Source organism: Oncorhynchus mykiss, chromosome 17 (assembly GCF_057628025.1).
Source record: "Oncorhynchus mykiss isolate SJ-2025 chromosome 17, ASM5762802v1, whole genome shotgun sequence".
In the NCBI taxonomy this organism is placed as follows: Eukaryota; Metazoa; Chordata; class Actinopteri; order Salmoniformes; family Salmonidae; genus Oncorhynchus; species Oncorhynchus mykiss.
Window position 1 is genome coordinate 48,019,794 of NC_143038.1, and position 14,966 is coordinate 48,034,759.

Below are 14,966 nucleotides of genomic sequence, written 5' to 3' on the forward strand. Positions count from 1 at the left end.
ATGTTTGCATGTCTTTATTGAACACACCGTGTAAACATTCACAGTGCAGGGTGGGAAAAGTATGTGAACCCTTGGATTTAATAACTGGTTGACCCGCCTTTGGCAGCAATAACCTCAACCAAATGTTTTCTGTAGTTGCGGATCTTCTGGTCGTTTGGGTTGTTGTTCTGTTGCATCACATAACTTCTGATGTGCTTCAATTAGGTGGACAGATAGCCTTACATTCTCCTGCAAAATGTCTTGACAAACTTGGGATCTCATTTTTCCGTCGATGATAACAAGCTGTCCAGGCCCTGAGGCAGCAAAGCAGCCCCAAACCATGATGCTCCCTCCACCATACTTTACAGTTGGGATGAGGTTTTGATGTTGGTGTGCTGTGCCGTTTTTCATCCACACATAGTGTTGTGTGTTCCTTCCAAACAACACATCTTTAGTTTCATCTGTCCACAGAATATTTTGCCAGTAGCGCTGTGGAACATCCAGGTGCTCTTTTTGAACACTTCAGACGTGCAGCAATGGGTTTTTTTGGACAGCACTGGCTTCTTCCATGGTGTCCTCCCGTGAACACCCTTCTTGTTAAGTGTTTTACGTACCGTAGACTCGTCAACAGAGATGTTCGCATGTTCCAGAGATTTCTGTAAGTCTTTAGCTGACACTCTAGGATTCTTCTTAACCTCATTGAGCATTCTGCGCTGTGCTCTTGCAGTCATCTCTGCAGGACAACCACTCCTAGGGAGAGTAGCAACAGTGCTGAACTTTCTCCATTTATAAACAATTTGTCTTACCTTGGACTGATGAACATCAAGGCTTTTAGAGATACTTTTTAGTAACCCTTTCCAGCTTTATGCAAGTCAACAATTCTTAATCTTAGGTCTTCTTAGATCTCATTTGTTCGAGATGTGGTTCACATCAGGCAATGCTTCATGTGAATAGCAAACTCAAATGCTGTGAGTGTTTTTTATAGGGCAGGGCAGCTCTAACCAACATCTCCAATCTCATTGATTGACTCCTGACTCCAATTAGTTTTTGGAGAAGTCATTAGCCGAGAGGTTCACATACCTTTTGCAACCTACACTGTGAATGTTTAAATGATGTGTTCAATATAGACAAGAGAAATACAATAATTAGTGTGTTATTAGTTTAAGCAGTCTGTGTTTGTCTATTGTGGTGACTTAGATGAAGTTCAGATCAAATGTTAGGACCAATTTATGCAGAAATTCAGGTAATTCTAAAGGGTTCACATACTTTTTCTTGCCACTGGAGTCTCCAGATCATTGTTGTTCTCCTTCACTCATATACATTACTCAATAGTTTCTCACAGTAACTGACAGTTTGCAGAAAGAGATACTTTATCGACAAACTGGTGGATTATGAATGACATCTGAAAGGTGGGATTTCAGTCAACATCGATACTTCCTGCCTGGCCAGGTGGGATTCACACTGACAACTTTACAACTCAATCAAAGTTATAGTGGTGGATTTTCATTTTTGTGTATTCTGCCTCCTAAACAACATAATGAATATAGAAACAGCCATTATACAGAGAATGTTGCTGCCACATGCTGTAATTAACAGTTATCTCAATACAGACTTCTTTCTTTACTTCTAAAACCACTATTTGTTATTATTGGTGGAAATGTGGAATGTTCACATCGGTATTCTGTCACACACATTTCAGAATTTCATGACATATTTAGTGTGCATCCCTCTCAGAATACACACTTCTCCAGATGTTCAGCTAGTTTATAGGCTTTCAACAATATAAGCTGACATGAATAAGCCAATGTGTAAAGCTCAGTTCACCGTCCACAGCCACATAGTTATGGTAGTCTGGCGGCTCATTTTGACATATTTACAAATCTCATTCTAATAATAATAATGTTTATTTTATATGGCGCTATTCATTACAAAGAGAATCTCAAAGACGATGTAAAAAGAAACAAAACAAATGTAGAGATCAGGAGTTGTTCATCAGGCACATCGTTCAAATCAAATCAAATCAAATTTTATTTGTCACATACACATGGTTAGCAGATGTTAATGCGAGTGTAGCGAAATGCTTGTGCTTCTAGTTCCGACAATGCAGTAATAACAAGTAATCTAACTAACAATTCCAAAAACTACTGTCTTGTACACAGTGTAAGGGGATAAAGAATATGTACATAAGGATATATGAATGAGTGATGGTACAGAGCAGCATAGGCAAGATACAGTAGATGGTATCGGGTACAGTATGTACAAATGAGATGAGTATGTAAACAAAGTGGCATAGTATAGTATAAAGTGGCTAGTGATACATGTATTACATAAGGATACCGTCGATGATATAGAGTACAGTATATACGTATGCATATGAGATGAATAATGTAGGGTAAGTAACATTTATATAAGGTAGCATTGTTTAAAGTGGCTAGTGATATATTTACATCATTTCCCATCAATTCCCATTATTAAAGTGGCTGGAGTTGAGTCAGTGTCAGTGTGTTGGCAGCAGCCACTCAGTGTTAGTGGTGGCTGTTTAACAGTCTGATGGCCTTGAGATAGAAGCTGTTTTTCAGTCTCTCGGTCCCAGCTTTGATGCACCTGTACTGACCTCGCCTTCTGGATGATAGCGGGGTGAACAGGCAGTGGCTCGGGTGGTTGATGTCCTTGATGATCTTTATGGCCTTCCTGTGACATCGGGTGGTGTAGGTGTCCTGGAGGGCAGGTAGTTTGCCCCCGGTGATGCGTTGTGCAGACCTCACTACCCTCTGGAGAGCCTTACGGTTGAGGGCGGTGCAGTTGCCATACCAGGCGGTGATACAGCCCGCCAGGATGCTCTCGATTGTGCATCTGTAGAAGTTTGTGAGTGCTTTTGGTGACAAGCCGAATTTCTTCAGCCTCCTGAGGTTGAAGAGGCGCTGCTGCGCCTTCTTCACGATGCTGTCTGTGTGAGTGGACCAATTCAGTTTGTCTGTGATGTGTATGCCGAGGAACTTAAAACTTGCTACCCTCTCCACTACTGTTCCATCGATGTGGATAGGGGGGTGTTCCCTCTGCTGTTTCCTGAAGTCCACAATCATCTCCTTAGTTTTGTTGACGTTGAGTGTGAGGTTATTTTCCTGACACCACACTCCGAGGGCCCTCACCTCCTCCCTGTAGGCCGTCTCATCGTTGTTGGTAATCAAGCCTACCACTGTTGTGTCGTCCGCAAACTTGATGATTGAGTTGGAGGCGTGCGTGGCCACGCAGTCGTGGGTGAACAGGGAGTACAGGAGAGGGCTCAGAACGCACCCTTGTGGGGCCCCAGTGTTGAGGATCAGCGGGGAGGAGATGTTGTTGCCTACCCTCACCACCTGGGGGCGGCCCGTCAGGAAGTCCAGTACCCAGTTGCACAGGGCGGGGTCGAGACCCAGGGTCTCGAGCTTGATGACGAGCTTGGAGGGTACTATGGTGTTGAATGCCGAGCTGTAGTCGATGAACAGCATTCTCACATAGGTATTCCTCTTGTCCAGATGGGTTAGGGCAGTGTGCAGTGTGGTTGAGATTGCATCGTCTGTGGACCTATTTGGGCGGTAAGCAAATTGGAGTGGGTCTAGGGTGTCAGGTAGGGTGGAGGTGATATGGTCCTTGACTAGTCTCTCAAAGCACTTCATGATGACGGATGTGAGTGCTACGGGGCGGTAGTCGTTTAGCTCAGTTACCTTAGCTTTCTTGGGAACAGGAACAATGGTGGCCCTCTTGAAGCATGTGGGAACAGCAGACTGGTATAGGGATTGATTGAATATGTCCGTAAACACACCGGCCAGCTGGTCTGCGTATGCTCTGAGGGCGCGGCCGGGGATGCCGTCTGGGCCTGCAGCCTTGCGAGGGTTAACACGTTTAAATGTCTTACTCACCTCGGCTGCAGTGAAGGAGAGACCGCATGTTTTCGTTGCAGGCCGTGTCAGTGGCACTGTATTGTCCTCAAAGCGGGCAAAAAAGTTATTTAGTCTGCCTGGGAGCAAGACATCCTGGTCCGTGACTGGGCTGGATTTCTTCCTGTAGTCCGTGATTGACTGTAGACCCTGCCACATGCCTCTTGTGTCTGAGCCGTTGAATTGAGATTCTACTTTGTCTCTGTACTGGCGCTTAGCTTGTTTGATAGCCTTGCGGAGGGAATAGCTGCACTGTTTGTATTCGGTCATGTTACCAGACACCTTGCCCTGATTAAAAGCAGTGGTTCGCGCTTTCAGTTTCACACGAATGCTGCCATCAATCCACGGTTTCTGGTTAGGGAATGTTTTAATCGTTGCTATGGGAACGACATCTTCAACGCACGTTCTAATGAACTCGCACACTGAATCAGCGTATTCGTCAATGTTGTTATCTGACGCAATACGAAACATCTCCCAGTCCACGTGATGGAAGCAGTCTTGGAGTGTGGAGTCAGCTTGGTCGGACCAGCGTTGGACAGACCTCAGCGTGGGAGCCTCTTGTTTTAGTTTCTGTCTGTAGGCAGGGATCAACAAAATGGAGTCGTGGTCAGCTTTTCCGAAAGGGGGGCGTGGGCTCCTCCTCTGTCGGTAGGCTGATTAGTCCACTACTGAAGGGTAGCACCCACCTGGGTGATGCTTCAGCAGCTAATAGTGGAAAAAAGAGCAACACACCTTGGCAGTAGTCAGGAAATAGTCCCCCACGAGGTGAGCCTCTCTCAACCCCTCACACCTCAGACCACGTTGTTCATGGAACCAGGGCAGGTGGAAAAAAGTTGGGGGAAGCCAGTGCTGTATTGATACATCAATGAAATGATCTCCAATAACTACCTGGTCAAGCCAAACAAACTTGGCATTAGTACAGCAATTCCATGGGTCAAAACCATGTAAAGCAGGTCTCAATAGTGTGCAGCTATGCGGCTTTGCGGCTCTGAACTTTGTAGAATATCCGTAACAATACATTGCGTCCCTATGTCGTTAACATTATGTATCGTTTCCCCTGTCCTTCTGTAGAGTAGTGGACTGTAATAAACTCACTCATTGCCTAACTAGGTATATGGCCCATTCTCTGTGGGGGTTTTCATGTCCTGCAGTTTACCAGGCTGGAGGGGAAACTGCGCGCTTGCTTGCTGACAGACAGACAGACAGACAGACAAACAGACGTTGTAGGTGTTAAGGCAGACACACCTTAAACACAGACATGACGCGGATATTTTCATCTGATGTCAATGCTAAGTTTCCTACATCCCATTACATCCCATCCTGTCCTGACCACATTTAAATTCCAACCGTGGTACACCTACAGTAGGATTTACTAAATCATGCAATTATGTCAATGGGAGATTTGCAAGAAAATTGGGATCTCAAGTCAGGAATTTTCCAGGGCGTATACTGCTATTCAAAGGAAGAGAGAGATAAAGAGATGCATACAGATTCTACACTCATGTCGTAGTGGAATCCATTTCCCATTTCCTCTTCGCTTTCTCCTCCCCTCCCAACTGTTTCCTTGCTCCATGTCCTCATCTCTCTCTCTCTCTCTCTTTTTCTGTCATTCCTCTCTCTCTCACTAACACAGAAATACGCAACGACATTCTACAAACATGTAGTGATATTACTGCCTCTCAGGGGGAAGAAGGAATTTGATTTCAGATTTCACCATCTGCCTGCTTTTATAGAAATACACAAGTTAGTTGTCAGTAAAAGTCAAAATATGAACACACACATGCAAGTATGAACACACACACACGTATGCGTGCACGCAAGCACACAAACACACAGCCGCTACAGACTTTGATGGACACACTTATTATGGTGCCTGACTTCTCAGAAACGCACGCAGCATTTACTTCAGTGTGCACTGAAACACAGTAGGCCTGTGCACCTTTTAGGCCATGTGTAGATGATTGCTTCACTAGCATTCCCACAAGGAAACATTTGACAATATGCTGCCAGGCAAATACCATGTCAAACAATATTGCTGAATACAAACATTCATGCCTGTCAAAATAGCTGTACAAATTTAAATGAGCTGTCAGATAACAGTGTCAAATAACACTGTAACATGTCTGATGGTGCCTGTGTGGGCTATTGCAGGAGTCTGGAGACCATGGAACCAATTTAATCACAAACACGGGTAAAACACTGCCAAGTCTCAGTCTGCATCACGGTCGTGTCTGAGTTTTGATAACAAATTTACACCAGATGCTTTTAGAATGAAGGGTTCAGTATGTTCTGCAAATGAACTTGCGTCGATCACTCTCTTACCTGCAGAATGTCTGTTTTGTTTAAAAAATGGCTGCTAACATTGTTGATGTGTGTGTGTGTGTGTGTGTGTGTGTGTGTGTGTGTGTGTGTGTGTGTGTGTGTGTGTGTGTGTGTGTGTGTGTGTGTGTGTGTGTGTGTGTGTGTGTGTGTGTGTGTGTGTGTGTGTGTGTGTGTGTCTCGATGTGCACTGACAGTATAAACCATTAGGAACACCTTCCTAATATTGCCCTCAGAACAGCCTCAGTTCATCGGGGCATGGACTCTACAAGGTGTCGAACGTTTTCCACAGGGATGCTGGCCCATGTTGACTCCAATGCTTCCCATATTTGTGTCAAGTTGGCTGGATGTCCTTTGGGTGGTGGACCCTTCTTGATACAGACAGGAAATTGTTGAGTGATAAAAACCCATTAGCGTTGCAGTCCTTGACACACTCAAACCGGTGTGCCTGGCATTTACTACCATACCCCGTTCAAAGGCACTTAAATAATTTGTCTTGCCCATTCACCCTCTGAAAGGCACACATACACAATTCATGTCTCAATTGTCTAAAGGCTTAAAAACCTTTCTTTAACCTGTATCCTCCCCCTCATCTACACTGAAGTGGATTTAACAGGTGAGCTCAATAAGGGATTATAGCTTTCACCTGGATTCACCTGGTCAGTCTGTCATGGAAAGAGCAGGAGTTCTTAATATTTTGTACACTCAATGTATATTCAGTCTGTGTGTGTGTGTGTGTGTGTGTGTGTGTGTGTGTGTGTGTGTGTGTGTGTGTGTGTGTGGAGGATTAGCAAATTGGAGTTGTGCTCCTCATCAGAAGCAGGTATACGCTTGATTGAGTGCTAACTGTCATCTCTGAGAGCTTTAAACTTCCTCACTACATTTCATTTTCTCCGTCTTACTTTCATTTCTAAGGTTATCTGCTTTCCCGTATACTTGTAATATTTGTCATTGCCCTTAAGCTAAACCCCAGCAAAAAGTTAAATTAATTTTTCCAAGCAATTGTCGTCTGAAACTCTCAGAACATCCAACATAAGTGTTTTAAAAGGAATCTGCTCTCTGGGGGACATCTCTTTAGATGAAATACTGTTTTTTAATTATCAAATTATAATTATCCCCTAAAAAAGATTTGGTGCCATTGTAAGATGTTTATCAGAAAATATTTTACAGAATTAATGTTAAACAATATTAATAAGTTGGATAATTGCAAAACCACGTTCTATATTTGATCTCCTCTCTTTGTATATTCATACATAACTGTGTGCATTGATGATACGTGGTTTATGATATACATACATAACTGTGTGCATTGATGATATGTGGTTGATGATATACATACATAACTGTGTGCATTGATGATATGTGGTTTATGATATACATACATAACTGTGTGCATTGATGATATGTGGTTTATGATATAACATCACTGTGTGCATTGATGATATGTGGTTGATGATATACATACATAACTGTGTGCATTGATGATATGTGGTTTATGATATACATACATAACTGTGTGCATTGATGATATGTGGTTGATGATATTCATACATAACTGTGTGCATTGATGATATGTGGTTGATGATATACATACATAACTGTGTGCATTGATGATATGTGGTTGATGATATTCATACATAACTGTGTGCATTGATGATATGTGGTTTATGATATACATACATAACTGTGTGCATTGATGATATGTGGTTTATGATATAACATAACTGTGTGCATTGATGATATGTGGTTGATGATATACATACATAACTGTGTGCATTGATGATATGTGGTTTATGATATACATACATAACTGTGTGCATTGATGATATGTGGTTGATGATATTCATACATAACTGTGTGCATTGATGATATGTGGTTGATGATATACATACATAACTGTGTGCATTGATGATATGTGGTTTATGATATACATACATAACTGTGTGCATTGATGATATGTGGTTTATGATATACATACATAACTGTGTGCATTGATGATATGTGGTTTATGATATACATACATAACTGTGTGCATTGATGATATGTGGTTGATGATATACATACATAACTGTGTGCATTGATGATACGTGGTTTTTGATATAACATAACCGTGTGCATTGATGATATGTGGTTTATGATATACATACATAACTGTGTGCATTGATGATACGTGGTTTATGATATAACATAACCGTGTGCATTGATGATATGTGGTTTATGATATACATACATAACTGTGTGCATTGATGATACGTGGTTTTTGATATAACATAACCGTGTGCATTGATGATATGTGGTTTATGATATAACATAACCGTGTGCATTGATGATATGTGGTTTATGATATACATACATAACTGTGTGCATTGATGATACGTGGTTTTTGATATAACATAACCGTGTGCATTGATGATATGTGGTTTATGATATACATACATAACTGTGTGCATTGATGATATGTGGTTTATGATATACATACATAACTGTGTGCATTGATGATATGTGGTTTATGATATACATACATAACCGTGTGCATTGATGATATGTGGTTTATGATATACATACATAACTGTGTGCATTGATGATATGTGGTTTATGATATACATACATAACTGTGTGCATTGATGATATGTGGTTTATGATATACATACATAACCGTGTGCATTGATGATATGTGGTTTATGATATACATACATAACTGTGTGCATTGATGATACGTGGTTTATGATATACATGCATAACCGTGTGCATTGATGATATGTGGTTTATGATATACATACATTTGGGTCAAACATTATTGACACTCTTAATAAAAATGAGCAAAAGTAGCTATATAAAATAACTAATTCAAAAACTGAGCTATATTGCATGTTAATAATATAATTTCCCAATAATGTTTTTGTACTAATACAATTTCTCAGAGAAAAAAATGTAAAAAGCAGGGGTCAAAATGATTGACACCACTGAAGATTCTTATGAATAAAGTAGTCAAAAGTGTAGTATTTGGTCCCATACTCCCAACACGCAATGCCTACATCAAGCGTGTGACTCTACAAACGTGTTGGATGCATTTGCAGTTCGTTTTGTTGTGCTTCAGATTATTTTGTGCCCAATAGAAATTAATGGAAAATATTGTATTGTGTCAATTTGGAGTCACTTTCATTGTAAATAAGAATATAATGTGTTTCTAAACATTTCTACATTAATGTGGATGCTACCATGGTTACGGATCATCCTGAATGAATTGTAAATAATGATGAGTGAGAAAATTACAGAGGGTCAAATATCATATCCCAATGCTAACCTCTCACCATTTCAATATCATGGGAGGTTAGCATGTCTAGGGGGTATGATAGATGACCCTCTGTAGCATTCTCACTCATGAATTAATTTCGCTCCCCACTGTATATAAATCAATCCATTGTCAACTGTAGGCCAAATTAACATCGTCATAACTATCTATGTAACATTTCACAAAATGACATAGATATTTATTTGTAACCCTTATTTAACTAGGCAAGTGTTTTAACTATTTGACAGTATGGTTTGTAGTTACACAGAATTACATTGAGATGCATACAATTATTATAAAAAAACATGATCATGACCATAAGATTATTCACATTATATTCATAATCTAGCAATTAGTTAATACAATGTAATCAGAATTACATGAACCCACTGCATCGCAGCGCTAGCTGTGCCACCAGAGACCCTGGGTTCCGGCCCAGGCTCTGTCGCAACCGGCCGCGACCGGGAGGTCCGTTGGGCGACGCACAATTGGCCTAGCGTCGTCCGGGTTAGGGAGGGTTTGGCCGGTAGGGATATCCTTGTCTCATCGCGCACCAGCGACTCCTGTGGCGGGCCGGGCGCAGTGCACGCTAACCAAGGTTGCCAGGTGCACGGTGTTTCCTCCGACACATTGGTGCGGCTGGCTTCCGGGTTGGATGTGCTGTGTTAAGAAGCAGTGCAGCTTGGTTGGGTTGTGTATCGGAGGACACATGGCTTTCGACCTTCGTCTCTCCCGAGCCCGTACGGGAGTTGTAGCGATGAGACAAGATAGTAATTACTAACAATTGGATAACATGAAATTGGGGAGAAAAAGGGGGTAAAATGTTTACAAAAAAAATGTATTCTTTTTATTTTTAAGAATTACATGAGCATGTATTCCATAACAGGACATTTTCTGATGAATAAATTAAATGTTCATATGTATAATACATTCTATATAGTAATATTCCATCTCAAAGAACAAGTTGAATATTTCAAATTAGGATATCTGTTGAAATTAACCATAATTGAGAACAGTAAAGTAATTGAACAAGTTATGACTTGAATAATAATGTGAATGTAGATGAGAAACACTAATTATGGATCTGACTCAGAGTGGTACTTATATAGACTGGAACTGATTCAGACTGGAACTGATTCAGACTGGAACTGATTCAGACTGGAACTGATTCAGACTGGAACTGATTCAGACTGGAACTGATGTAGAGTGGAACTGATTCAGAGTGGAACTGATTCAGAGTGGAACTGATTCAGATTGGAACTGATTCAGACTGGAACTGATGTAGAGTGGAACTGATTCAGAGTGGAACTGATTCAGAGTGGTACTTATTCAGAGTTGTACTTATTCAGAGTGGAACTGATTCAGAGTGGAACTGATTCAGAGTGGTACTGATTCAGAGTGGAACTGATTCAGAGTGGAACGGATTCAGAGTGGTACTGATTCAGAGGGGCTCATCATTGGAACGTTTAAATGAACTTCGAACAAATACAGAAAACAACAATTGTGAGTTATTTGGATGTTGATCAACAAAATAAAATGTATTTAAAATAGAACATTTGACAGAAACATTATGAAAGGCCTCTTTTTCCAGGCAATTAGGGGTTCCATGATCCATGTTTATCTACCTTAGATATATAAATAAACTATTTTTCCTAAAACCACATTTACAATGAAAACTTGTTTAAATTAAATGAAATATGCTAATTCTGTAACCCCCTATTCTCTTTTTGTATATCCTGTTGCAATGTACAGTAGTACAGTATTATAAGGAGGTGGCGTGCTGTGTGTGATTGAGCAGGCCAATGCCCTGCAGCCAGCCTCCACTAGTGTGATTGGGGTCACGGGGGTTGCGTGATCAGCAGGTGAGTATTCAGACTAGATCACAAACACTGCATCTCCAACTGAAAGCAGGAACTTGAAACTAGTAGTGGAACAATGAGTGGTTATAGTCTATGTACTGTATATGGTATCATTTAAGTGGAGGAACAGATATACACATATGTCTGTTGTGTTTTTGTAATCATTGCTAGCTTCTAGACAGGGATATGGATGGAAAGAGAAGGGGGGCTCCTACTTTGTTGTCTCAACATCTTCTCTCTCTTTATATCCTCACAGCCTATCACTGACCTTAGAGCTCTCCTCTCTCTTTCTATCCACACAGCATATCACTGACCTTAGAGCCCTCCTCTCTCTTTCTATCCTCACAGCCTATCACTGACCTTAGAGTTCTCCTCTCTCTTTCTATTCACATAGCCTATCACTGACCTTAGAGCTCTCCTCTCTCTTTCTATCCTCACAGCCTATCACTGACCTTAGAGCCCTCCTCTCTCTTTCTATCCACACAGCCTATCACTGACCTTGGAGCCCTCCTCTCTCTTTCTATCCTCACAGCTTATCACTGACCTTAGCGCCCTCCTCTCTCTTTCTATCCACACAGCCTATCACTGACCTTGGAGCCCTCCTCTCTCTTTCTATCCTCACAGCCTATCACTGACCTTAGAGCCCTCCGCTCTCTTTCTATCCACACAGCCTATCACTGACCTTAAGAGCCCTCCTCTCTCTTTCTATCCACACAGCCTATCACTGACCTTAGAGCCCTCCTCTCTCTTTCTATCCTCACAGCCTATCACTGACCTTGGAGCCCTCCTCTCTCTTTCTATCCACACAGCCTATCACTGACCTTAAGAGACCTCCTCTCTCTTTCTATCCACACAGCCTATCACTGACCTTAGAGCCCTCTGCTCTCTTTCTATCCACACACCCTATCACTGACCTTAGAGCCCTCCGCTCTCTTTCTATCCACACAGCCTATCACTGACCTTAAGAGCCCTCCTCTCTCTTTCTATCCACACAGCCTATCACTGACCTTAAAAGCCCTCCTCTCTCTTTCTATTCACATAGCCTATCACTGACCTTAAAAGCCCTCCTCTCTCTTTCTATCCACACAGCCTATCACTGACCTTAGAGCTCTCCTCTCTCCTTCTCTCTCTGTCCTTTCTTCACTGCGCTAAACTGAGGATAAACTGCCATCCTTCCTTTCCCCTGTCATCCCTCTCTCTTCTGTGCTTTCTCTCTGTTCTGAGATAAATACTGAAATCTCTCCACCATCCTCTCTCCCTCTCTCTCTCCATCACTCTTTCCTGGGCAGTGTTAAGCTGATGCTGCCAGCGGGGCAAGAGCTCTGACAGTCACGCCAAGACCTGCTCTGAGTCTCAGGAGACAAGACGCATGACAAGAACAGACCCTTCCTGTCACACACACACGCACGCACACGCAGACACACACACATACAAGCATGCACGCGCGGACGTGCGCACACACACACACACACACACACACACACACACACATACTAGGTCAAACACGCACGCTCACACCCATGCACACAGGGGACACAGAGGATGAGCGAAACAAGTTTAACAAGTGAAAACAAACAGATGCTGCCACGAGATTGTAGGACGGAGGACAAGAAGAAGGACAAAAACAAACCCTGATATTTCTCACACGGTTATGGATGGAATTGTTTTTCCTAGCATCTGTTGTTGTCTTGGGACACCGTCAGAAACACAGTGATTCAGCTCATAGTTTTATCATGAATAGATTTCCAACTAAAGGAAAACTGTCCTTCAGTCCTGCAGACTGTCAAACAAAAGGAATTCCTGATTCCTCTCAGGTGATTTGGTCATCATCATGGTCTATTCTACTGAGGACTCTAGACTACGGATTTGAGGCATGATTATTGTAATCTACTGCATGTTGTCCCTGTGTCATTTAGAGCACAACAATCAATGTCTCGGTAATCTTCTATCCCTGGCCTACTGCCCATTGCTGATTGGTTTACATGCTTTTTCCAAGAAAACGTTTTGTTGAGGAAATATTGTACTTAGATGGCATGCGACGCACATATCCAATCTCTCTCATGCAGATACTCACTCATACACCAGCTCATGCATAACCAAGCAATATGAGCAATCTCTGCATGTGCGCAAACACGCACATAGACTCAACAGCACACACACACCGAGCATCCCCATAAGGTATTGCCTTCAGGGGAAACTTTCATCAGTTTGCCAGGATGAACTTTCTAACAGATAGGAAGTTCAGATAGGGCTTGACGGCATGTTTGTGTGTTTGTGTGTGTGTGTGTGTGTGGGGGGGGGGGGGTGTGTGTGTGTGTGTGTGTGTGTGTGTGTGTGTGTGTGTGTGTGTGTGTGTGTGCTTCAGGTAGTCTTGCTTTCATACTTCAGCTCAGCTCCACATGTGATAAGTTAATCCTGGCTGAAGGCATGAGACACAAATAATTCACGCCTGTCCACACGAATGAATGTGTGTGTGAGTGCCAGTGTGTATACACGTGATTCCCCTGCTGCCCCCCTCTCATTTTCGTACACAAGCACAGGCACGCACGCAGGCACAGACACACATACAGACACACACACAGACACACACACACCTGCTTTACCTTCATTGTTATTGTTGTTTCCGGCGTTGCCCAGTACTTGTAGTGGTATAGTCCATAGAAGCAGTGCTACGAGCCCTGGGTCTAAAGCCATGGTGCTCTCTCTCTCACACACACATACACACTACCGATCTCCCGCTCTTCCTCTTCCTCACTCCCTCTCTCTTACTCTCCTTCTCCGCCTCTTGCTGCCTCTCTCTGTGTCCCAGTGTTGAAGCGGAGCCTGAGCCAGCGCTGAGAGAGAGTGTGTGTGTGAGGGGCTGAGAGCTCATTGGGCTAGAGTTAGAGACTGCCTCTGTGCTTCTCAGCCTCTCTGTCTGCTCTCACACATACATACACACTCACCAGGCAGTGGGAGGGAGGGAACAGGCTGTCACTAAAACGTCATTAACCAATTAGAGCACAGGATTCGGCAGGTCCACTAAAGAAACACTCACACGATACCTCACCTTTACCCATCTCACTTCAGAGCCTCTCTCTCTCTCTGACACTCCCGCTGTGTCTCTCTTTCTTTTTCTCTCTCCCGCACGCACTTTTGACCATCTTTTACTCTCTGCCTCTGAATCTCAATCTCTCCTCTTTCCCTCCCAGCTATGTCGCCTTCCCGTCTTGGGCTTGCTTGCTCTCCCTCAACTACACCTCTCTCCTCTCTCTGACATCTCTCTTTTTTTCCATTTTCTCCTACAAATTCTTTTTTTTTAAATGCACGGAAGTAATTATCATTATATTTGTACATACAAATGTGTTGCTCTATTGTATATCAAGAAAACTCCACAACATAGAACATATTCCTTAAGCATTTCTTATTTTGGAAAAAGGTTGCCAATTAATATTAAAGGCCCAGTTTAGTCAAAAATGTGATTTTTCTGTGTTTTATATATATTTCCACACTATGAGGTTGGAATAGTACTGTGAATTGGGAAAATTAGGATAATGCCTTTTTAGTGTAAGAGCTGTTTGAAATGACTGGCTGAAATTTCTGTCTGTTTTGGTGGATGGA

The 14,966-nt window shown here is 42.3% G+C and overlaps 1 protein-coding gene across 1 annotated transcript in view; it reads right to left on the reverse strand.

Moving 5' to 3' along the window:
• epha8 (eph receptor A8) overlaps positions 1-14,293 on the reverse strand; it is a 119,089-nt gene extending 104,796 nt beyond the window's left edge. The window contains exon 1 of the mRNA XM_090205752.1: positions 13,970-14,293. Coding sequence (XP_090061878.1) covers positions 13,970-14,060 — 91 coding nt within the window. The 5' untranslated portion in view covers positions 14,061-14,293. The remainder of the gene's footprint in view (positions 1-13,969) is intronic.
• Between the last annotated feature and the right edge of the window lie 673 nt (positions 14,294-14,966).